At 34.5% G+C, this 26,063-nt stretch overlaps 2 protein-coding genes across 3 annotated transcripts; both read left to right on the plus strand.

Annotated features, from left to right (window-relative positions):
* The first annotated feature begins 10,072 nt into the window (after positions 1-10,072).
* LOC133316231 (uncharacterized) lies at positions 10,073-10,706 on the plus strand. The gene is made up of 2 exons (XM_061517956.1): positions 10,073-10,168; positions 10,261-10,706. Exons 1-2 carry the CDS (start codon positions 10,150-10,152, stop codon positions 10,611-10,613), a joined length of 372 nt encoding a protein of 123 aa, XP_061373940.1. The 5' UTR covers positions 10,073-10,149; the 3' UTR covers positions 10,614-10,706.
* Positions 10,707-14,791: 4,085 nt separating this feature from the next.
* LOC133316244 (cysteine and histidine-rich domain-containing protein RAR1) lies at positions 14,792-25,777 on the plus strand. Of its 2 annotated transcripts, XM_061517971.1 has the most exons (6): positions 14,792-14,973; positions 17,023-17,025; positions 17,127-17,209; positions 24,761-24,912; positions 25,044-25,285; positions 25,391-25,777. In XM_061517971.1, exons 1-6 carry the CDS (start codon positions 14,872-14,874, stop codon positions 25,484-25,486), a joined length of 678 nt encoding a protein of 225 aa, XP_061373955.1. In that variant the 5' UTR covers positions 14,792-14,871; the 3' UTR covers positions 25,487-25,777. The 2 variants fall into 2 exon arrangements, with proteins under 2 accessions (XP_061373955.1, XP_061373954.1); XM_061517970.1 differs by lacking the exon at positions 17,023-17,025.
* Positions 25,778-26,063: the final 286 nt, after the last annotated feature.

Genomic DNA, 26,063 nt, shown 5'->3' on the forward strand with positions numbered 1-26,063 from the left:
AACACTAGTAAATACAGATATATGCCATTACTCTCATCCATAGCTTTTCCCTCAATATGAGGTTCTTATATATACAAAAGTGGTTGAACAACTTTCAAATAATAACAAACTGATGTAATCTTAATTCTATACAACAAATCTAATCTAATCAAATCTCCTATTCAAATAAATTGTAACAGCCTAACAACTCATAACAGTAACTTGAAATTTAAATTACCCAATTCAACACTTTTACATTAACCATAAAAATTAAATATATTCATCACATTTTTGTTTTTAAAAATATTTTTCTCACATTGTTCTAACTTACCGGTCATTAAAAATTATAGATACGTCAATGAATAGCTATATTTGTGTCAATTCTAGAAAGTTTAATAATATTGTTTAGTGGTACAAAAAGTTTAACAATAATTATTGAAGGGATCTAAGAAAGAGTTATTAAGCCACCCAATGGGTGCAGCTCAGTTGGTAATTTGGCGCTGAGTTAGTGGGGTTGGATATGTGTTCGATTCCCGCTGAATGCATTCTTGGGGAGGGGGCCGAACCTTGAGCCATCACTGTTCCCCCGCACTCCGGATTAGTCTCATAGCCGACTCAAAGAGTCGAAGCTCATGGGGATACCGGAGGGAGCCAACTCGTCTCAAAGAGATAATTAGAAAAAGGTAACTCAAAAAAAAAAAAAAAAAAGAGTTATTAAGCCACTACGATTGGTCACAATACATACAAGATACAACAAGACATTTTATTTTCCTTTAACATAAAGAAATATTGGTCCAACTTTTGCAACACAACACGAATTGACTAAAATTCAAAGCTGCGATATATATATAATATTTTTCATATTATGAGATAATTTATCCAATGTTATTAAATCCGGCCTAATTATTGACCCAGTCGAGGTACTGGGTTACTGGTTCAACCACATGACCCGATAAGTATATGTAAATTTACAATTTATATTAAAAAATTATAAATATACTTAAATACTTGTAAAAAAAATATACCAATTTTAAATATTTTAATATGAAAATAATAAATTACACATCATTGTCCAACAAAAGATCAATCAAACATATAATATTTGTGATACTAGTGTTTCAGGTTCAGTAAACGACATCTCTAACTATAAATCAAATAAAAATTTCCTGCATATTGCATAATCAAGATAATATTAGTGTTGTAGGTACATAATCTATGTAAGTTAATAAGCTACAAATCACTCAAATATTTCAAAAGAAAACAAATCATTTGTGTTTGAGAGTAATAAAAAAGAAGACATTAATTTATGAAAATAAATTATTATTTTTTATAGATCGGGTCAAGTCACCGGTTGAACCGACCGGGTCACCGGTTTTTACAAAAATCGGCTGGGTCGCACCGGTTCACACCAATTCTCAAACATGGCCGGTCCAATATGAAAACCGGACCGACTACATGACCGGTTCACCAGTTTTCGGATCGACCCGGTCGGGTCGGTCTAATTTTTATAACATTGATTTTATCTTCTATATACACATAAAAGTATGTGGAATCGATATAAAAAAAATATATAAACTCTATCAACTTTTATATATATATAAAGAGGAGGGATATTCTCACTACCAAAATTTTCCACTACCAACTTACTATCTATCTAATCACCATTAGATTAACATTTTCTCTCTCTTCAATTTTTTTTAACATTTTCTCTCTTTGATCTAATGGTGATGTGATGGACAGTAAATTAGTAGTAAGAATTTTTGGTAGTTAGAGTATCCTTCTTCATATATAAAAGAAATAAAATTATCTCCAATAGAAACATTAAACTTAAATATATGAGTTACATCTTTGAGTATAAAATTCCAAATCCACCTTGGTCGGTTACGGGTCTAACCAAATATGCTAATCACTGTTAGAGCAGCCAAGACATGCCTTTTCTTCTTTATTGCTTTTTTGAATTTTGAATTTGAAAGGAGGGTGTATCATCATTGGGTTTTATTCTGGGCTAGTTCCCTCAGTCAGTGGCAGACGCAGGTCAGCGTATATGTCCGCAAAGTGTGTATATGAAATTTTGAATTTTAGCTTTTTTTTTTTTTAGTCAGGTAAGCCTTCATTTATTTCTTGATTCAATATTTATATTAGGAGTAAATATCTTTTTAAATCCATAACAAAAAAATGGTCCCCACTTTAGTCCCTTACCAAAAATTAGTCTCGAGGAGGTTCCTAAGAAATTCAAAGTGGATCAATTTAGTTAAAATTGTGATTTCTCACAAATTCAAAAAAGACCTACATTAGTTTCTTAAAAAGACTAAAATAGGTCCACTTAAAATTTTATAGGGACTAGGTGACTATTTTTTTTATAATGGACTAAAGTGGGGATCAAATTTTTTGTTAGGGATCAAAAAAGATATTTATTCTTATATTAGTTAACAACGTAGCAACGTAAGCAGATGATTAAAATAACGTAACAAAACAAATTGATTAGAGAGAAAATTTATTCTTCCTCCCCTGTCACCAGTGGCGGACCCAGAAAATTTTATTTATGTCTGCACACTTAGTGACGAGGGTTCGGGGGCAGCGCCCTAGAAATTTTTTTAATTTTTTTTAAATGTATTAAAAAACAAAATAATATAAAAAGAAAAGAAAAGAAAACTTCAACTTAACAAAAAAATAATAATAATTAAGAGCATGTAAAAGTGATTCTTCTTTTGTTATTTTTTTCATTCTCAATACTCAGAATTTTGAGACCTATATTTAAGAATAGTAATAATTTCACAATTTCAGGCAATGATTATTTGCTAAGATTTTTATTCTTATATCCATGCAAAATAATCTTGCCTCATATTTTTTATTATTTTGATATAAAATATAATTAATTATACCTAATAAATATTCCGCTCATTCAATTTTGGTACTATAATTACAAGATGCATTTTCTTTACATGCATTGTCATCAAATATAAAAGTTGGACTGTTAATTGCAGTTATTGTCAAAATTGTTTATTTTTCTTAAATGATGGACAAAGGGTACATAACAGCTAAAGGAGGATATTAGACAATGTAGTCAAAAAAAAAATTTCCAAAATTTCATGTGTGCACTTGCAGACATTGATACCAACGTGGGTCTCTCAATGCCTATCATGTACTTATTTTCATGATTTTTTCATCATTTGTTATGGAAGCAACTAAATTATGAGTCTGTTCAAACATTAATTTAAACTTTTTTTATAAAAAAAATTCAAGGGCACCCACTACTAAATATGCGAACATAAAACAATTTTTCTGAGTCTGTCAATGCGTCATGTTATTTACCATTGTCAATTAGCATGTCATAAATGAGTTGGAGGCTCAAGGTTATCTAGTCGTGTTTGATATCAAACAATGATTTCGAGAAATGTTACATATCTTCGTATCAAATATTCGTATGTACCTTTACCAAAAACATATATATTATGTCCATACTCCATATTAAAACCATATATCATTGTCTCATTAAAATCATATATAAATCTTCATTTTATTCTTTTTAAGTTTTAGTATTTCTGAGTTCCCACCCTTATAGTTATAATTAATATATACATACCTTATAATTAATTGCATGAACGTAACGATTATTTGGATCACAATCATAACTGGGGGAGGCAATAAGAATTTAATAAGAAATTATTAATAAGACTCAGATATTATTTGGCGCTATATATATATAGACATAGTGCCATATACATTATCTTAGAAAATAAAAAATATAAAAGTGGAAAGTTTTTTTTTTTTTTTTTTTAATTTCAAGATCAGAAAAATCTCAGCTAGAACTTGTAATCTACCAATTAACAAGATAATCAAGATGTAGGAAAAAAAATTAGAATCCAACTCCCAACACAAAAGTGAAATATGTCAGAGAAATATGAAATTATTATTTTTGGATTGAATTAAACTTTTACATATAATATTAGAGTGGTTACGAGTTCAATCCTTAGAGAGATATAATTAATATAAACTTATCAAATAATTTAAGCATTGATTATTTACAAAATTAACTTATGTTAAATGCAGTCAACGCATATGAATGAGATTTCAGCACTGTATATGTGTTGGATAATCAAGATTCGTGAAAAAAAAAAAAAAAAAGTGTTCCGTTGATGAAGTTCCTGCCACGTGCACCATTAGACCACGAGGACAACCAGTGAACTTTGCAATTGCAACACGAGGTCGTTTATTAATAATATAGCTGTAAGTTATTGTCGTAACGTAAGCGTGTTGTCCAGTGGCCAGCAAGCTGTATGGTGAAGCAGTGAGATAGGCACGAAACGGCGCTAAGCGTTGGGGCAACGGACAACGTAACACAGGGTCCCCCATCTGTCTACTTAATTAGTGAAGGCGCTTGCCAACAATTTCTTATGCTCAAATTCCCCTAACACAACACAACACAACACAACACATGAATGATGAATCATATCATTGTAGCACACATTTCAATAATGCAAAAGGAATAACAAGAGCAATATGAAATATTTTAGGATTCGATTATATTACACTGTTGTTCTGTCATCCTTTGTTTCCTTTTTGTTAGCGGTGTTTGGTTCATAGTACTAGCTAGTAGTCCTGGTAAGATTCATGATGTGAGAATGTGTTAATAAAGCTCGCTTTTCTAATTCAACTCTATTATTGATTGTTTATTGAGGTTATGTCTGCTAAGCACGCTTGGTATAATTATGTAAAGTTCAGTACGTGGAAGAGTGATAATTTAATTTTAGATCTTAATTTTATACAAAATGAGAACAGTTTTCTTCTTTTGAAAATAGGCCATGATGAGTTTTCTTCTTGACAATTCTAAAAGTTTATTCTATCGCTCGAAAAGATCAATACTACTTTGTAAAGCATAGTAAGAAACTGCTATTTTTATTGCTCGAAATTCAACTAGATATTTAATTTTTGGAAAGAAAATATTTAAATAAGCGTGACCTATCATATTATTTTTTTGAGTACTTTATTTAATAACTAACAAATATAAAATATATTATTTGTATGAATATATTATTAATATAAATTTCAAAACTTAACACGTATTATTTCATATTAAATAAAATATCTATAATAATCACTGCCAAACCAACAACAATTATGCTAATATATGAATCTAAAATGATATTTGGATGAAATGAAAAACAACGCGATGCGTGCAATGTTTACAAAATAATAATAATTCGAGAGTATCACGTATGGCGCGTTGAACTATTCAGAACCTATCACTTATTTTTTTATTTTTAAATAAAAAAAACAATGTTCCAACGGTTACTACACAAATTGAATTGCCAAAGTGGCAGCGAATTTCTGTACGGTACTAAAAAAAAAAAGTTATATACTTTACCTAAGTATTGAAAATTCCAAATAGATGCTTCTAGATAGGTTAGGGATGGATAAGGAATAAATTTTTAATGGATTATATGATGAATTCAGTATATCTGACCATTTATTTTATGATATGTGAAAAAATATCACATCATCATAAAAAAAATGTAATTTTTTTATCCACATGTTATAAAATAATTGGACAAATACATTGAATATTCGATGTATTTTATGCACTAAAAATTTATTTATAAAGAAGACATGCTTTATTGCCATTTCATATCTTTTGATTTTTTTTAATTTGAAATGTATGGTGAAGCTGCTGCAAGCATAAGAATTCATCAATAAATTTATTAATTGTACAATTAGGAAGACTCATTTTATTGATGAAGCGACCTTGGAAAGACAGTATCTAACTTAAACATTTGCATCTGAATGATAATAACATATGACACCAATCAAATAATAAACATAAACACATATCTCAGAGTAAAAAATTGCTATATTGATTATTTAATTTTTGTTTTAAAAGAACCCTATGGCCTGACATTTTCTATGTTATTGTTCCTGTCATTTTTTTAGCAGGTGATGATAATGAAAAGAACTCTCGATCTATCTGACTTCTGCATTTTGTCAAATCTTCTTGGCAAAATGGTCATACAACATGTGAGGTTATACAATCTAAACCAGTAAAATTTCTATCGTAGCTGTACCGAATTTTCTATGCATCTTCTACTGATAATGTGATACATATTTTTTTTTTATCAAATCACTTTCTCACTTAATTTTAAAATAAATTATTTATTAATAATTTAATAAAAGTAAAACACGTGTCATATCATGAATGAAATATGCACCGAAAACTCAGTGCATCCATAGCACTAAAAATATTCTCCTAAGATAGCCAGGTCGTCATACAATAACTAACACTTTTTTTATCCAAAAAAAATTTTTTTTGCTAAAAGCAAAATATTTTTCTTCATTCATTCAAAAATTAAATATTTTTATTAAAATAATAAGATAAGACGTGTGCACATTTAAGTCATGTATTATTTTCAAATGTAACTTGTGCAAAAACCTATCAACACATATATTATGTTTTAACAAGATGTGCATCATTCTATACACGTTTAAGTTGGGCATATTCCATATGCATCTCACAAACACGTGATAGGCATTTGTTTAACTTTTGATAAGTCACACATGTGGTGATACACGACTTAAACACACATCTCCAATACAAGTTTCACCACATTATTTTAATAAATTATTTGATTTTTAATCAATAAGAAAATTGTTTTCCTTTTTACATTGTTATGGTCAAAAAGTCCAGCTAATAATATTGCAATTGGAGAGTAGGTGGCCACCAATAAGGACAGCCAAATATGTCTAAGTGCAACCAACTTACTACTTGCAAGTTCATATTCTTTTTCATCGAATTAATCGTAACAATTATGAATTTAGAATAAGTATAATTTTATTATCTATTAATGTAAATGAATTTATGACTCAACCTACATCAAGTTAAACTAGACTTTAATATATTCAATAAAAATAAAATAAACTCAAGTCTTAAAAATAATCTCCTTTAGAAAATAGGTCATAACTCATAAGCATATTTTATAAGACCTAGCCAACAAGCTTCTAGGTAGGGCCGGCAAAATGGGCTGAGCCCGCCGGGCTGGCCCGCCCCGCCTGCCAAATGGGGCGGGCTGGGTTGAGTCTTTCAACCCACCAGCCCGCCAAACCCGCCCCGCCAAACCCGCCAGCCCATATGGGTCAGCCCACCAAGTCATTTTTTTTTTTTTTTTTTTTAGGTTACCCAATTGTTATGTAGCTCCGTATCTTAGATTTCTCTGCTTGCAAGTGACTTTTTTGAATTGTTGTGGACTGCTCATACAACACTTTGTTACTTGTTTTGTTATTCTATTTTATCCTGATATGATTTTATTTTTTTATTATTTTTTTTGGATTGAAAGATGCATATTTATATGCAGATTATTAAACACTGATCTTCTTAGTTTCATAAGCACATTAGGATTTTATACAGATTTTTGTATGCTTTTATGCATATTTTTTTATGTGATTTTATGCAGAATTTAATTTTTTGTATTTTATTTTTTTATTTTAGGCGGGCTGGCCCGTAGCCCGCCAGCCCACTCATAAAACGGGCCGGGTTACTCAATTCAACCCATTTTGTCAAAACGGGCCGGGGCGGGCCAGCCCATTTTGGACGGGCTAGCGGCGGGCCGGGACGGGCTGGCCCATATTGCCAGCCCTACTTCTAGGATTGCCTCTATTGTATTATTTATTTTAATTAAAATAAAATAAAATAAATAATTAAATAATTTTAATTGTTAAAATAAATTATTATATATATATATATTTAAATTCTTAATAGATATTAAAAACTTGATAAATTTAAATAAATTAACATACCTAAGTTGAAATTTTTGAATATAAATCGAATCTAGCCTGTAATTTAACTTATACATAATAGGTCAGAACAAACTCAAAATATTTTATATATACCTAACATATTTAAATCATGGGAAATAAGGCTCTTGTACGACAAGTGATGGATTTTTTTTCCTACAGAGCCATTGTTTCTTGTGCCAGCCATTTTTTTTTTGTTTAAACAATTAGTGGATTCCACCGTTGATTGAGTCTGTGATATGAGAAAAGGCATCTCAGTGACATGTGAGGTGATAAGACCTTTAATCATTTATAACACATTTACAGGTCTAATGGTCAATCAAGAAGTCAAAATATGTTCCGGTCAAAACCACTAAAGAAAATATAAAAAAAAAAAATGTGTATATGAATCATGAAAAGTAGTTTCACATTCTCATGGTATTTTTTTTTTATAAATCACAAGTATTCTTGACGAGAGGTAATTATGTTCAAAGTAAGTACATGATTAAGATTTTAAATCTCTCTCAAAAATAATATTGAAGCATATCGAACACACTCTTACGATACTTTTTGGTTTATACAATTAGTAAATAATAATTACTTAGATAGTCTATCCAAGCAATGTTATCGTTTGATGTTCGACAGAGTTTTCATCATCTAAGATCATAGTTTTCAAACCCGGAGTAGGTTTAGTTTGACCCCCGTTAAGCCAACACATGTCCTTGCATATGTTGGCTTTTTGACCCTTATGCCCCTTAATTAATAATTAATTACCAAATTGCCCCTCATTCAAAACTATTTCGAAAATTTACCCTCCCCAACAAACATAACACCAATCTGCCCCTGTTTGACCGTTGACCACGAAGCCTACCCGGGTACACCATTATCTACCCGGGTAAATTTTGAAACTTTTTATCTACCCGAGTATGTAGGGATGTACCCGGGTAGAGTTCTTGAATCTGGGAAAATGTATGAATTATTTACCCGGGTACGTAGAAGTGTACCCGGGTAAATCGCGACGGTAGGGTTTTAAAATACCCCAGCAGCCCCATTCGAAAACCCACAAAAGGGGTACCCGAGTAGAGCTGCTGGAGGAGTGTCATCTTGAGCGATTTGAGGCATAATCTTGCACTAATTCGTCTTGTGTGTGATCATCATTCGCGGACCTTGCAACCTCTCTGCCTTCTACCGATTGAAATCGATCAAAGGTGCATTTTTTTTTTCAGTTTTTTCAATTATGTTATGATTTCTGTTCTGATTCATTGTTTTCGTTTATATCATTTGATTCTGTCCGAATTATTTTATCAATTTGTATGTCATACGCTTACCCTAACCCTGAATCTAACCCTAACCCTAACCCTAACCCTAACCCTAACCCTAACCCTAACATGTATCTAATTTCTGATTTTGGTTATTTTTTCAGTTTAATAGTGTGACACAATGACCTCTCGACGCGTTTCAAAGCTGCCAGTGACCCATTCCGAGAGAAGAACCAAGAGTCGTCACGATGGGTCGTCATCCTCTCAGCCCCAGGCTGCTTCGAGTCAGGCTCCGGACTTGACGTTCGGATATTTGTTTGAGGATGACATTCCTTCACACGAGAAGTTCGTGAAGTTTTTCATGACCCGGAAGATCTGCGAACCGAAATCACTGGATTCGGCATTCTTCAACCTAGAGCGTTTTGACATCGTGCCGCTTCTTGAGCAGACACATTTACTTCACCTGGCGGAGATGCGGTGCCCATACTCGGAGGTTATGGTAAGAGCCTTCTACCAGAACCTTGGCTACTCGCAAGGCGAGCTGACTTCCCGTGTATGCGGGATTGATATCATCATGACTGCTCCTATCTGGACGGAGCTACTGGGGTTCGATTTTGATGGTGTCTCAGGAGCAGCACTATATGATGGAGACAGCCATCATATATTTGGTGATTATAACCGGGAGACCATTGTTACAGAGACTAGGAGGGCAGACGCTGAGCCCGGTCATTTTGCTCATTATCCTGTTAGCAACTTGTCAGTTTCTGCTCGCATTCTTCATTATGTGGTGACACATATTATTTTCCAGCGCCCGCATAATCACTCAAAGGTGCTGGAAGGGGACTTTGTCATCCTGTGGGCCCTCTTTCACAGTCAGCAGGTGAACTGGAGGCATTACATATGCATACTGATGTGGAAGGCAGCCAAGTCAAAGAAGGCTGAATTGCCTTTTGCATTTCTGGTGCAGAAGATTCTGCATAGATTTGGAGTGCCTATGGCAACAGAGACCTTGAAGACCGCCAGAGGCTGGAATGCTATATTTGGTGAGAGGCTCCTGAAGCAGTGTGGGATCCTACCGAACAGAGCGGGTATCTGGACGTGGAAGAAGGCACCAGAACCACCTGAGATCCCATTCCACCACGATGCTGAGATGGAGGATGCACCTGCAGGTGATGTGTTGGTCTTTATGAGTTTATGCAATTATGTGTTGTTTAATTTTTAATGTGGTATTGAAGTTTGTTTTTCATGGTTTATGATGTAGGCCTTGATGATGATGACGATGATGATGGCGTTGCTGAGGTTGATGTCAGACCGACACGTCCCACCCGCAGTCGGCGACCACCAGCTCCTCCTGAGGGTGGATGGACACTTGATCATGTCATGGCATCCTTATATGATCTGACTACTGACTTTAGAGGATATAGACAGAGCACGAGCAAGTGGCGAAACCAGATGGACACAAGGGTTGCACGGTTGGACACAAGGGTTTCACGCTTGGAGGGTTTAATTGGCGAGGGTGCCCATACTCAGGAGGAGGAGGAGGAGGAGGATGATGACAATGGGGATGACACACAATCGGATGAAGAGAATGGGGAGGACACGGCATCGGATTAGTGTGTCCATAGGGTTTCATATCATTGATTTAGTTTGATGTAATGTAGTCATTTTGGTACATTTAGGAACTTTACCTACATTGCATGGATGTTTTTGTACTGGATGTTCAAAATTTGAATGAATGAAATTTTCGTTTTGCGCACGTTCAGACTTGTTGGTTCTATGCATTAGTATGGGACCTTGCATTAATATTGTCATAATTAATTTGGAAATCAATTCAACCCAAAGTAGTTTATTATTCATTTTCAACTTTGATTGGCGCACATCTTGATTACTGCATCCTATTTCTACGAAATCAATCCACCCCCAAGTCATACCGTATGTAGGTATTGCACAACAATTACCAAAATGCAACAAAAATTGCCAAAACAGCATCTGCAACAGCATCTGCAACTGGTCTACCCGGGTACCACGAATAGTCTACCCGGGTAAGATGTACTCGGGTATATCATTACGAGTTACCCGGGTAGACCAGTTGCAGATGCAGCAGCAGGTGCTGTTCAATCCATTTTGTTAGCATCTTGGTAATTGATGTGTAATACAATAACCTTAACTGACTCGGGGAAGGGGTAAATGGGTATGGTAGACATTCGGATTGCACAATACGGAACGAGTGACTCGCTAAACTTAACGGATACATTTCAACAATACATTTCAACAACACAAGAATACAGTTCAACAATACATTTCAACAACACAATACATAACTAATACAAGATAAAGTTTAGGGTACAAGGAAACAAAACAATACGTAAAGTGATTGTCATTACAAAACAAAGTACTACACAAAAACAATACGTAGTAAACAACTATAGGAACCATGTTTGGACTTGAACTCATCTTTCACACAAAAATTAGATCTAGGTTTTGGGTTTGGAGGTTGGTTCGGATTTTTTAGCACAAAATGGGAGTGTGGAGATGTAATCTCAATGTCCCACCAAGATTCAGCTTTCTGAAATGATGAGATGAAATATGTGTGATGTTTCGGATTAGAGAGGGTAAGAGAGAAAGATTTTGGGGTTTCAAAAACCCTATACCTCGCAACAATGGCCGAAACCCATACATATTGGGGTTTCTGGACGCGATTTACCCGGGTACACTGCTCTGTACCCGGGTAAATAATTCAAACATTTTCCCAGATTCAAGAACTCTACCCGGGTACACCCCTACATACTCGGGTAGATAAAAAGTTTCAAAATTTACCCGGGTAGGTAATGGTGTACCCGGGTAGGCTTCGTGGTCAACGGTCAAACAGGGGCAGATTGGTGTTATGTTTGTTGGGGAGGGTAAATTTTCGAAATAGTTTTGAATGAGGGGCAATTTGGTAATTAATTATTAATTAAGGGGCATAAGGGTCAAAAAGCCTGCATATGTTACTACAAATGTTATATTTATTCTTTGTCTCACCAACTTATACAAGTTAAAATTTACAATTTAATCAGCTAACCTTGTCATGAGATCTGTACTTTTTGTTAATAAGGATTAAAGTGAAAAATAAAAATTATTTTATCCTCTCCAGTGATTAATTATAGTAGTATGATATACGTTTGAGATGAAAACAATTGAATATGTACATTGATTGGGCCAGCGTGCAGAGGCAAATTTGGCCCTTCACCAAAAGGATGATATTCAATTGTTTCAATTTTTTATTTTGTATTCATACAACTATATCACATGGCTCAATAAAATAACTAAGATAAAGAAATGATAATTTGCACAAGTTCATTTTTTTATTTTTTTTATTTTTATCTTACGAGATAAAGAGTATGGGATTAACCTCGATCTAGTACTGAAGTTGACATTTTTCACCGGTGTTTTCTCTCATGAAAATATAGAGGTGATGAGTCGGAATCAATTTACTATTAAATCATTTATCTAAGTTGTAAATTTTTTTTGTAAAATATTGTATGATATCTCAAAGTCATATTTACGAAAATATATTATATTATGAGGGTAATTACGCTTATTCACTAAAATTAATACTTATTATAGAAATATCAACTTCATATAAAAAATCATACTCATATTTCTTACTTTATCATTTAAAAAATGTTTAACAACAAAACACATGCAACCAATTAAAAACAAATAAAATAATTTATATATATATATATATATTTAAATATATATATATATATAATGTTTTCAAAATAAAAATAAAATACATTCGTCTAGATTAAAATATATTTTTTATTAAAAAAGTACTTGTATCGTTATCTTATTTTATTTTTTATTTCTTTTCTTATGCTCAACAAAAATAGATCTGAAACTCGATTTGAAGAACACAGGATTGGTAAAAGTTGAGCCCAATTCCTTGGATACAATGCTCAAAGCAAGTAAATGAGATGTTCCATGAGTCATGGGCCTTAACTTTTACAATAAAGGAGAGTCATAATGAAAAGTACTGGGCTAACTTGGGATTATAGTCTTTAGCTTAATCTTCACCTCTCTACAGTACTGGACGTCTGGGCCAGGCTGTGTTCCCTCCAACTAACAATATCAATTAACACTGAGACCGACTTCAACATATGTTTTAAGTAAAAGAAAAAAAAATTGTTTTTTTTACGGAATTAATATTGAAATAAAATTATTTCGTATATATATAAAAGTGTGTGAGACCTATGAGGGACCATGTAAAGAGAAAAAAGAGAGAAAAGTATGTCTTACACAATTTTATATGCATGTAGGAAATACAATTATCTCTTATAAAATATCATTAACATAACAATCAATTAAAAATCATATTTATTTAATAAATAAGTTTAAAACAAATTTACATTAACAATTGATTAAAATTATAATAGATATAAAATAAATAAGTTACAAAAAGATACTCACTTGTCTTATCTTAAAGTTGGCCATAGAGATGGAAATTGAGGGGAGTTTGGCATGCAGATTTTGTATGGATTCTCGGAAATTGGGGGTGGAAAAAAAATTGTTAATGTTCAGTTTGCAGATTTTCAAAATATTCCCAGCTATTTTTTTTTCATCATTTATTTTAACACTACACTTTTTCTAAAAAATACCATTTGACCCATGGTATAATTTTTTCTCAGGCCTTGGAAAATGATAAAGCAAATTGTTTGACAAAATTGCCTTGACTTGGGAAACAATTAATGCAAACAAATGGGTATTTTTGTAATTTCATTTAATATTTTTGTTAATATTTTACAATCAACTCAACATAACATCAGAAAAATAATTCAACATTTTCAGAAAATTTTTGTTATACCAAATAATTTTTTGAAAATATTCCCGAGAAAAGAAATTCCAATCATATTCTCAGAATTTTTTTTTTTTGGATAAAAAAAAAAACATGTACTTTAAGGTTAGGAGCCAATTCCATCGGCTCTACAAACTAACTAGGTAACACCTCATCGGAAATATATATACCAAGTTATCCGGCCACCAAAGGAAGAGTCATCGGAAATCACTGGAGGAAGCTTTCCTTTATTAGTTTAGAGATATATCGTAAAAAAAGAGAGAGAGAAAGACAGTCATGAAATTAAAAAAAATGTTATATTGAATTTACAAATTATATTATATTTACCTGTAAGACTTTCTCCGAGAGTGTCTTATGGATAGAAGATAGTGTAGTTTGTAAAAATAAAAATCTGTAAATATAACATTCTCCTAAAATTAAAAATCTGTAATGTAACTTTGTGCAATTTTTTTCAAAAAAAAAAGTCAATAAATTTAAATATTAATTTTGCAATAAAATCAATATAACTTTGATTTAAATTTTTTACACTATTGTCCACCATATCGTTAACAGAGTTCATTATAATAACAATTATTTCAGAGCTGAAACCTGTTGTTGGAGTGTAATTTTCTCTAGATAAAAAATTCAAAATACTCCTTGTAAGAAATACATGGGTCTCAATCTGGAACCTGGAAACTGTGAGGAATCTGTATTTATTTATTTTCTCTTTACTTTACTTTAGAGGGCGTTTGGTACAAGAGAAATTTTTATTTGTCCGGGAATCTCGATTTTCAAAAATATAATTTTTGCATTCAGTTTACGATAATATCTGAAAATTTAAAATTTAAAAAAATTCAGTTTCCCGAGAATCCTTCAAAATCCCACGTACCAAACGCCACAAAAAACAGCTTCAAAGCCCAACCCGTTTGATTTTGGTGTGTCTGATGAATAAAATAAAATAGTTAAGATAGATATACTCCTCAACTATTTTCCATTTTATTCCGCCTGAAACTTCCGGAAAGGTGGGTCAGATAAAACCACAATTGAGTTTGGAGAATGGAGAAGGGAAGTGTTAAAGTTCGATGCCAGAGGATTGGCTGCGATGCTATGTTCTACGAGGACGATAACCCCGATGGTTCCTGTCAATACCATGATTCGGTACACACTCTCTCTCTCTCCCCAATTCACACACCCACATATCCAAGTTTCCATCTTTATCACTCATATATGCATTCTTCCCATTGACTTCAATCATTCAACTCTATAAATGCTGATCTTTGAATTTCAGTTGATACCTTGCCCTAACTAAAAAAATTTCTTTTCTTTTATCTTTTTTGTATTCTTGGTATCAATAGCCCTTGATTTAATTGTACTGCATAAGCTTTCCCAAGATCATTCAAGAATTAACTGATCTATCTGTAAATTTGGTAGCCTGTTCTCCCAGCTTTTCACTCTTATAACTTGTTATTAAGTAGATTAAAGATCTTGGTTTGGTTTAAACTTTGCCTATGCTTAATGCTTTTGAGGCTCTTATAATTTGGAAGTTCAGCTCAGGTTACACATGTACTGCCTAGGAGCCCTAAAGACAACTAATTACATTTAGTACTTTGGTCAAGGATCCATGGGATCATAGAACAATGTAAGAGCTGCTCACTTGTATGTGAGCCAGGGGATGATTTAGGTTGAGTAACGACAATTATTTAATTTGAGGTGCTGAGAATCAATCCCATTGTCTTTCTACCCTTTACACATCCTCTTGGAAACAGATGTTTAAAAATTTGGTTGCATGATTCTATTGCCCATGAAAGAAAATTTCCCATAGCTGCTTGCTAATTTCTATTTGTCAATAACCAACCCTTCATCGTTTTATTTTCTTTTTTATTCTTAATATTTATTCGTAAAATTGATTCTTTTTTTCTTATATATGGTTTAGTTTCCATTTTCATATATCTATATAAAGAGCACCTATTTTGCTTATTGCTTATTCTCTTGGGGTCTTGATGTTATTTGGTTCTGGTCTTCGACAACTGTCTTCATCTTCTGTAGCTAGTGCAGTAATGCACTAGAGCTTCATTGAAACTTTGCAAGTAGGGGTGTTTACCGACCGAGCCGAGCCGAGTTTTGGTCTTAAAAGGCTAAGCCTGTGTTTAAATGTGTCAGCCTGACTAAGCCTGTTACTTGTTATAAATATAATTATCGGCCTGTGGCCTGACTTATTTACAAGAACTAAAGGCCTGGTTTAGCCTGTTAGCCTGTTTAAAAAAAATAAGACAACAAAATTTATCCAAACAGAATATACAATCAACAACACTAATAATTCCATAAATATTCATAAATTCAATGTATATCCAAACAACATAATATAGAACAAAATCATTCAAAAACTCTATTTAACCAATAAAATGAGGTGAAATGGATTGAGGAGAAAGAGACAGCTATTACAAGTAATATAAAAAATATAAAATAATATACTAGGCCAGCCTGAGAGGCTCTAAGGCCGAGCTTTTGAATGAGCTTTTGAATTGGAGCCTGAGGCCTCTTTATTAAACGAGCTTTTATACAAGTTCAAGCCTGGTGCCAACAACTAATTTTAGACATGTAAGCTCAGGCCTTCACGAGCCGAGCCAAAGGCCCCTGGTTTGTTTAGCACCCCTATTTGCAAGGGCAGTTATCCCTGTCTATAGTCATAGAGGATTAGGCTTGTATTGTCTGAATTCAAGAATAAGCAGCCCTTGCAAAAAGCTCTTCTAATTTAATCTTATAAATGGTTCTGAGATTGTTATCCCTGTCAGATACTTAGACTAGAAGTTGTTTCCATTTGAGGATTCTGTTTATTGGCACTATTCTATTTACATTGATTGTTTTCCTGATTTTTAGTTTGAATTTAGAGAATTATTTGTTTAAATGTTATGTATACTTCACTAAAACCAGTATTTTTGTCCACACTGTTTAACTTTGGAAAAATCTGTAACGGACTTTCTTGATTTAAATTTTGTTTGTATGCATCATGGTTTCATGAGCTTTTATAACATTATTTTTGCTAATATCGTCGCTAGTGCATACTCATAAACAAAGCTAAACTTTATATCCATTGTTATATCATTCTGTTGATTTATTACATGGCATCATGACGGGATTTTACTGATTCACTTTCCACCTGGCATGTTTGGGACATGGATTTGATGCTGGGCATGTTCATTTGTTCAGGGAGTAAGTCCATACCTATTAATTTATTTCTTCAAATGTTTTCTTTTCTATGACGATTAGTTATCAGTTTTTACAATTGATTAAGCTTTCACTTTAATTTCCAGCCTATATTTCATGATGGGATGAAAGAATGGAGTTGTTGCAAGAAAAGAAGTCACGATTTTACTTTGTTTTTGGAAATTCCTGGGTGAGACATCTTCTCCGTTCCTTTTCTCTAGTCTCCTGTTTTAGAATATGAAGATTTGGTCTGTGGTCAATTGGTCTGTTTGTAAGAGTTCGCTTTTCTTGAGTATAATCTATTCATAGTTCATAGAGTTGACTTTCTGTTTTGGAGAATGCAAAAGGACCATACAGATGGGTAGTCAAAATTTGCATGGGGGAGTATTGATGCTTTATGCTAAATAACATAGACTTCATTTACCGCTTATGCATGGGTTGATTTCCTTTACAAATTTACATATACTTGGAAGTAAGTCACCACTAACCTTTGCTGAATTATGCTATTTCAAGAACAATTAACTGTATTTTAGATCTGCGATCTTTGTGAGTTTTGTCAATTCCTACTTTGAAGGTACTTTTGGTGGCAATAAATGCTGACTGAGGAAAATATGTTTTCCTAAGTGCAAGACTAGTGAAATAGAAATTCAAAGAGGATTCCATCTAGCAATAAGTCTAGTGCAAATTTTCTTATAACATTTGCAAGTGAAATTATCTACTGCTCCTTAGGACAATCTGATTTTCTCATGCGGTTGATTTTGCTTTTGTGTCTAAATTTATCTCCGCCGGACCTCTATAGTATTAGATTTTATATTCTTAAGGGCCTGTTTGATGTGATGTATAAGGCTTGATAGTATAAGCTTATAGTATACGTTATGACATTTTCAGTTGTTTGGTGTGACCATCGTATAGTATAAGCTTATACAGCAGAACCTGTTGCTACTCACGGCAAGTGCACCGATCGTACAAGTAATATATGATTAAGTAAGAGATCGTTCCCACGAGGATTACGGTTCAAGCACTAATTCACTATCGCAAACTTAGTTGGACAATCGAAAGTGTATTTGGAAACAGGATTTGAATTGCAAAATTAAAATATTAAATATTAAGCTAATTACTTGCAAGAATTAAAGACAAGAAATTAAAGATGTGATTTAACTAATAAAATAAAAACGTAGCTAGGGGTTCGATTTCATTTAATCTCCTTATTACGTTTGAATTCCTTCTTAATGTTAATTGTTCTTAGTATCAATCTAATCAATTCTTTCGCATGTTATTAGAGCTCAATCCCTTGTTACTCTAAAACCTTTACAATATTGGAAGAACCCTAGTTCCCCGGTTATTCCCCAAGCATGCAAGCATTAAATTCAAGAATCTTAAAGATTACGCAAACCCTATGTCTATCCCTAGAATCATAACGTTTACGATGAAGTTATCAGATATGGATCACACACCAACATTCCTATTGTCATGCATTCACCGATGATCATTATATAAGATTCAAGCCTATATAAAGCATTAAAAACAGATAACTTCATTCATGATATAAAGGAAAATTAACACAGCGAATTGTTCAAAACATAATAAATTGACTAAAATCCATTTAACCCTAACTACTTAAAGAACTAGCCGGACATAGCAAAATCAAGAACAAAAGAAAATAGAAAAGCTCCCCCAAACTCCATAAGTGATTGGTGGATCTTCAATATCTCCAGTGAACACTTGACGTTGATCCGTCTCCGCCGCTCATGAACATGAATCTGATGTTTCTCCGCGTTCCTTCAGCCTCCAAGCACCCAAGAGTTGTTTAGCAATGTAAAAGTTCTCTATTTCTGGTCCCCAATGGTGTTTTAAATAGGTCAAGAGTTCGTATTGCAGTAGAAAACTTGAATGGGCCTAAGTTGGACTTGTCTGGGCGCTTAAGCTTGTGAATGGGGGCTTAAGCTCCCACTTCTAACAACTTGATAAGATCTTCAATCTTATTGTTTTCACCTTGATTCATCTTCTTTTCTGATTTGATCTCTCTTTATCTAAATCTTCATATTTGAATCATTTGTTATCAAATCCCTTTAAAAATAACAAATATATTAATTAGTTCCAACAGTCAGATAATGTTCATGATTATCATTTTAAAACCCTAATTTTTGACTTGTTCAACTAGATAATTCATATTATTTTAGTCCATTAAACAAGATAAACTAAAGGTTTATCAGAACCCCTTAATACACCAAAATGATGTATAACTTAATCAGGCCTAAGGGGTGGGATTAGGCCTGATAAGGGGCTGATGTATTAATATTCCTTACAAGTACAATTTTCAAAAACTAATATATCATTTTAATATTAATATATTAAAATAATTTTTTTAATATATTAATTTTTAAAATATTGGAGAATATTATCTTATACAATACCATTCCAAATGCTGGATAGTATTAAAATTTAATCAGGTCTTATACTATCAGGTCTTATACTATCAGGCCTTATACTATTAGGCCTTATCCAATACTATGTATAGAAAGTTTGAATGATGGAACCAGTTTTTCCATTAAAACTAAAAGAAAAAAAACGTACAATAAATAGACACCAGAAATATTCCAGTGCAACAAATCCCTATAATCAGGGAAAGAGATAAAACTAGAAAACTGAATCCTATTTTAACTAAACAGGAAAAATATCAGAAACAAACTAATCCTAGGAATTTAAATAACAAATAACGAAACAAACTCCTAAGATTAAGGAGGAAAAATAAAACATTCTAGATGCTGAAAACTAGGGATTGCAACACTCCCCCTCAAGCTGGGTGGTAGATGTCCAGCATTCCCAGCTTGGAAATTAGTCCTTCAAATTTAATTCTTGATAAAGACTTGGTTAAGATATCAGCAATCTGGGACCCTGTGGAAATGTGACTTAGATCAATAATATTTGCATCAATTTTTTCCTTGATGAAATTTCTATCAAGTTCAACATGCTTGGTACGGTCATGATGGATTGGATTATTGACAATTCCAATGGTGGCCATGTTATCACAGAAAATCTTCATAGGATCCTTGTATTCGAGGTGTAGCTCCTTTAGGACTCTTAAAATCCACATTCCCTCACAAGTGCCTAAGGACAATGCCCTGTATTCGGCTTCAGCACTGCTTCTGGCTACCACAGACTGTTTTTTACTCCTCCAAGTGACCAAATTTCCCCACACATATGAGCAATAGCCTGTGGTTGATCTTCGATCGATAATGGATCCTGCCCAATCAGCGTCCGTGTAAATCACAATATCACGGCTGGAATTTTTCTTGAAGAACAATCCTTTACCAGGAGTCATCTTTAAGTATCGTAGGATTCTGTAGACGGCTTCCAAGTGCTCTTCATTTGGGCTGTTCATAAATTGACTGACCACACTCACAGGGAAACTAATATCAGGCCTAGTGTGGGCTAAATAAATGAGTTTTCCAACTAGTCTTTGATATCTCTCAGTGTCTACCGAAGCACATTCTTGTTTGAGTCCTATCTTGTAGTTCGCCTCCATTGGTGTATCAGAAGGTTTACATCCCAACATCCCTGTTTCATTCAGCAGATCAAGAGTATATTTTCTTTGAGAAACTGAAATTCCTTCCTTAGTTCTTGCCACTTCCATTCCAAGAAAATATCGTAATTTTCCAAGGTCCTTGACCTCAAATTTGTGAGCTAACGTCTCCTTTAATTGCTTTATCTCATCCTCCCAATTACCAGTAATCACAATATCATCAACATAGACAATTAATATTGTAATTTTCTGATGAGGTGCAGTTTTAACAAACATAGTATGATCAGTTTGACATTGGGAGTACCCTTGATTTTTGACAACTGCAGTAAACTTATCAAACCAAGCCCTTGGAGATTGCTTCAAACCATAAAGGGATTTTAATAATCTACATACCTTTCGAGATCCTTGACCATCTTCCACTCCTTGGGGAATTTCCATGTAAACCTCTTCTTCTAAGTCACCATTTAAGAATGCATTCTTCACATCCATTTGCCAAAGGGGCCAATCTAGGCAAGCAGCAATGGACAAAAGAATTTTAATTGAATTAAATTTTGCTACTGGAGCAAAGGTTTCCTGGTAATCAATGCCCTGTGTCTGAGTGAATCCTTTGGCCACAAGTCTTGCTTTATGGCGATTAATACTCCCATCTTCATTATATTTGATGGTAAAAATCCACTTACAGCCAACCACTGATTTTCCTTGTGGTAAGGTAACTATCTCCCAAGTGCCATTTTTTTTGAGTGCATGCAATTCATCCTGGATAGCAGAACACCATTCAGTAGTCTTAGATGCCTCAAAGTAGGATGTAGGAATGGTTTCCTTGTCAATGTTCTTGACTAGATGCTGCATCCTGGAGGAAAGATTAGCATAGGATATAAAATTACAGATGGAATGACTTGTACATGTCCTTACCCCCTTACGAAGTGCAATTGGCATGTGCAGAGCATCATCAGAACTTGGCAGCAAGGATTCAGTTTGGTCAAGTGCAGGACTAATGGTTTCTTCAGTTGGACCAGGAGCCAAGGTAATCTGTTTGTCAACATGTTCAAGCATCTCAGAAGCTGTTCTGTATTTGGGCCGTCGCGTGTAGACTTGCAGGGGCTGCTGTTCAGGCGGTTTCTGGAGCGGGCCGGAAGAGGATAAGCCATTAGATGAAGTGTCATTTTCCTGAGATTCACCTAAGACCGGTGTAGGGGCTGTTGAAGCAGAGTTTTCTGGAGTATTAGTCACAAACAACCATTCCTTGGAATTAGGGATCTCCCCCTGAATGGCGGTTTGGGAAAAATAAGGCTGATGTTCAAAAAAGGTGACATCTTTAGTAATGTAGAATCGATGTGTGGCTGGACTGAAGCATTTATACCCTTTCTGAGTAGGGGAATAGCCAAGAAAGATGCCCTTAAGAGCCCGAGGATCCAATTTACCACCTTGAGAGTTATGAATGAACACGGTGCAACCAAAAATTTTTGGTGGGAGATTTGGGGTTAAGGTCAATGAAGGGAATGCAGTGAGGAGTGTTTGGTAAGGTGAGGAGAAGTGTAATACCCGAGATGGCATGCGGTTGATAAGGTAAGTGGCTGTAAGAATAGCTTCCCCCCAATAATTTTTGGATGTATTTGAGGCAAAGAGTAGGCTACGAGCAACTTCAAGTAAATGGCGATTTTTTCTCTCAGATACACCGTTTTGTTGTGGGGTATTGACACAAGAGCTCTGGTGGATGATGCCATGGTCTTTTAGGTAAGCTGAAAGGTCCAAGTTAAAATAATCACGTGCATTGTCAGATCTAAGGGTAAGGATTTGGGTTTGAAATTGGGCAAGGATCATTTTGTGAAAGACTTTAAAGGTGGATGTGACTTCAGATTTATTGGCTAATAGGTACACCCATGTCATTCGAGTATGATCATCAATAAATGTGACAAACCAACGAGCACCCGTAAGGCTTTTAACAGTTGCAGGTCCCCACACATCACTGTGGATAATGGCAAATGGTTTAGAAGGAACATGCATTTGTAAGGGATAATGAGACCGAGTTTGTTTTGCAAGTTGACATATATCACATGAAGGAAAATTCGAATTCTCATTAAATAAAGAAGGGTACATCTTTTTCATATATTGAAAGTTTGGATGCCCTAATCTAAAATGCCATAAAAGAGCCTTATTCAAATTGCTAGTTGCTGCAAATGTGCTGTCTTGAGTCTTCATAACCGCGGCTGTGTAAAGTTGATATAAACCATTAGAGACCCTAGCACTGCCAATCGTCCTCCCCGATGCCAAATCCTGAAAAATACAATCAACGTGGGTAAATTTGACTGTGCACTTTAAATCCTTGGTCAATTTGGTAATAGAAATTAAATTGCAGGTAAGAGATGGAACGTAGAGAACTCCAGTTAAAGATATGGTTGACGATAGGTGAACAACACCAATTCCGTGAACCTTGGCTAAGCCTCCATTTGCTGTTTTTACTGATTTTGCCTCGAAAATGGGAAAGTATTCAGAAAGAAGAGAGGAATTACCAGTCATATGATCTGTAGCCCCAGAATCTACCATCCAGGAATCACATTTATCAAGATCGGATTGGAGAGCTGTATGGAATGTACCTGATTGATGACTATCAGATGAGGGATTAGATTTGTCCTTATTGCAATCTTGCAGCATGCGTTGTATGGCTATCACTTGTTCCCTTGTAAATGTATGGCCTTCGGATTTTGCTTGCGGAACATCTTCTACAACTGCAGCAACATGATTAAAGTCTCTGTTTTGTCTTGGCTTCCAATCAGCTGGTTTGCCATGGATTTTCCAGCATGTATCCCGAATATGCCCAGTTCTGTTGCAATGGTCACACCAGAGCTTACCATTTCGCCTAGGTCTGGAGTCTGCATTGTTGGGTCTAGAGACAAAGGCTGCTGCTTCCAAAGGTGCATCAACTTTTGGGATGCTATTGGTCAAAACTTTGCGGCTTTCTTCCCACTTTAATTCAGAAAAAACTTCTCGCAAGGATGGCAGAGGGCGAGTGGCCATGATGCGGCTGCGAGCTCCATCATAGATTGGATTGAGTCCCAAAAGAAGGTTGTAGGTGCGGTCTTGTTCAACAATTTTCTTATACTGAAGAGTATCGGCTGGAGTAGTCCATTCATGTTGATCATAAAGATCCAATTGTTGCCAGAATTTTAGGAGTGAATTATAATAGCTGGTGACATCCTTGTCCTCCTGTTTGAGATCACGAAGAATCCCCTTGATGTGAAACAAGGCAGCTGTGTTATCTTCCTTAGAGAAGGCTTCCTTCACGCCATCCCAAATTTCCTTGGCTGTGGAGCACAACATGTATGTTTCAGCTATTTCAGGCACCATGGAATTCAGCAACCAAGACATCACAAGGTTATTTTCAATGGACCACTTCTTGTATTGTGGATGACTGGTTTCCAGAGGAGCAGCATCACCCGTACCGGTGAGATGATCTCCCTTGCCACGGCCTCCAATGAACATACGAACGCTGCGTGACCACAACAAATAATTGTCTCCATTGAATCGATGACCAGTGATGACTAATGCTGGACTATCGTTGGTAATGACAGCTGCTGAGTTGTTGTTGGTTTGGTTTGATGCTGAAACATTGAGTGGGGTTGTTGTTGGAGTGGTATTTGTACCGGTGGTATTGGAAGAAGTAGTTTGGTAGGCTCTCATGGTGCCAAAGAGTGGCACATTGGTAGCCATGGGTGGATCAGTCCCTTAAAAATCAAGCTCTGATACCATATAGAAAGTTTGAATGATGGAACCAGTTTTTCCATTAAAACTAAAAGAAAAAAAACGTACAATAAATAGACACCAGAAATATTCCAGTGCAACAAATCCCTATAATCAGGGAAAGAGATAAAACTAGAAAACTGAATCCTATTTTAACTAAACAGGAAAAATATCAGAAACAAACTAATCCTAGGAATTTAAATAACAAATAACGAAACAAACTCCTAAGATTAAGGAGGAAAAATAAAACATTCTAGATGCTGAAAACTAGGGATTGCAACACTATGCACCAAACGTGCCCTATGAGCAGCAGTGGTTGAGTTTTCCAAATATGGTTTGCATGTTGTTAGTGATGAAACAGCTTATTTTGCTTGCATCAAATATCCTCAGAATTAAAAAAATAATTACCCTTGTCTATTCTTCTTATTTTATTTTAATATTCTCCGCATCTGTTGATCAAAGTTTTTATTTATAATCAAGATGTAAGACAGGAAAACATACAACGGAGAAGCAAGTAATTGCACCGGTGAAGAAGAAGACCATGCCCCCTCCAACTACAGCTCCTTCATCCAATGCAACTTCAAAGGACTCTTGTTCTAGGTGTCGGCAGGGTTTCTTTTGCTCAGATCATGGTATTCATGTGTCTCTGCTGTTGGCAGTGTCTTAATTCTTAAGTCTTTCTATTAGTTGTTTTTGAATAATCCCTATATCATGGTTCCTGAGCTAAAATTTCTTTTCCCATCCCTCCTCTCCTGTTTTTTAGGTTCACAAGGCAAGCCTGTAAATATTGTTGCAGACAAACCCGTAAATCTTGATGGAGATGCCTCTGCTGAAAACAATTCAAATATTCAGGCTCTGAAACTTCCTAAGAAGATAGTTGATATAAATGAGCCCCAAATATGCAAAAACAAAGGATGTGGTCAAACTTTCAAGGAAAAGGATAATCATGATGCTGCTTGCAGCTACCATCCTGGCCCTGCTGTTTTTCATGACCGGAAAAGAGGGGTCGGTATTGAGTATTCAACTTTATTCTGATTTTTTTAATTGCTTGCAGTCGTAATATGGTTCTGAGACCTGCATTTATTTTTCTTCTGTCTCATTATTTTGCAGTGGAAGTGCTGTGATGTTCATGTACAAGAATTTGATGAGTTTATGAGCATTCCTCCATGCACAAAGGGATGGCATAATGCTGATCCAGTGTCCTGATCGATGAAGACACAAGATGGGTTATTTTCTTGCAGTTGCTGTTGCTTTAATTGAAAAGGGAAAGTGTTGTTGATTCATGCAATATTCGTGTCATTAATTAGAACAAAACATTTTTCTAACTTTTTCATCTTCCTCATCCCCCTTTCAATTGTTCAATCTCTTCTATGAGGGTGATTACTGGGATAGTGTAGGATGTGAATTTGTTGTCATGTGTTCCTTGAAAATCATGATCTGCTTTTGCATGACCATTTTGGACCCATCTAATGTTGAGAGATGTCATACTGCGGTTTTGTCCCTCTTGAATTTGATGCTTGTTTTTTTTGGCTTAAAACGCATCATAAGGCTATACTTAAGATGTAGTCTTTGTTGTTAATTAGGCACCACATTGTTCAACTGATATATCTTTACTGCAAATTGTGAAGCACCGTTGCCATGACCAAAGCCCTATGTTTATTAGGGTCTTTTCAAACCCCTATAATTTCATGGGCAGCGGATGCGGACAAAAAAAATTCCTTCATTAAAATTTTTATTATTTAAAAAACTAAAATTTATATAAATTTAAATATTTATAAATATA

The sequence above is a fragment of the Gastrolobium bilobum genome, unplaced genomic scaffold (genome assembly GCF_033153095.1).
Source record: "Gastrolobium bilobum isolate Gb01-03AN ecotype WA unplaced genomic scaffold, APGP_CSIRO_Gbil_v1 utg7242, whole genome shotgun sequence".
Lineage (NCBI taxonomy): Eukaryota > Viridiplantae > Streptophyta > Magnoliopsida > Fabales > Fabaceae > Gastrolobium > Gastrolobium bilobum.

Coding starts and splice junctions, on each gene's coding strand:
- LOC133316244 (XM_061517971.1), top strand. CDS start 14,872: ATGGAGAAGGGAAGTGTTAAAGTTCGATGCCAGAGGATTGGCTGCGAT. Junction 17,210..24,760: donor TTGTTTTTGGAAATTCCTGG/GTGAGACATCTT, acceptor TTTATAATCAAG/ATGTAAGACAGGAAAACATA. Junction 24,913..25,043: donor TTTCTTTTGCTCAGATCATG/GTATTCATGTGT, acceptor CCTGTTTTTTAG/GTTCACAAGGCAAGCCTGTA.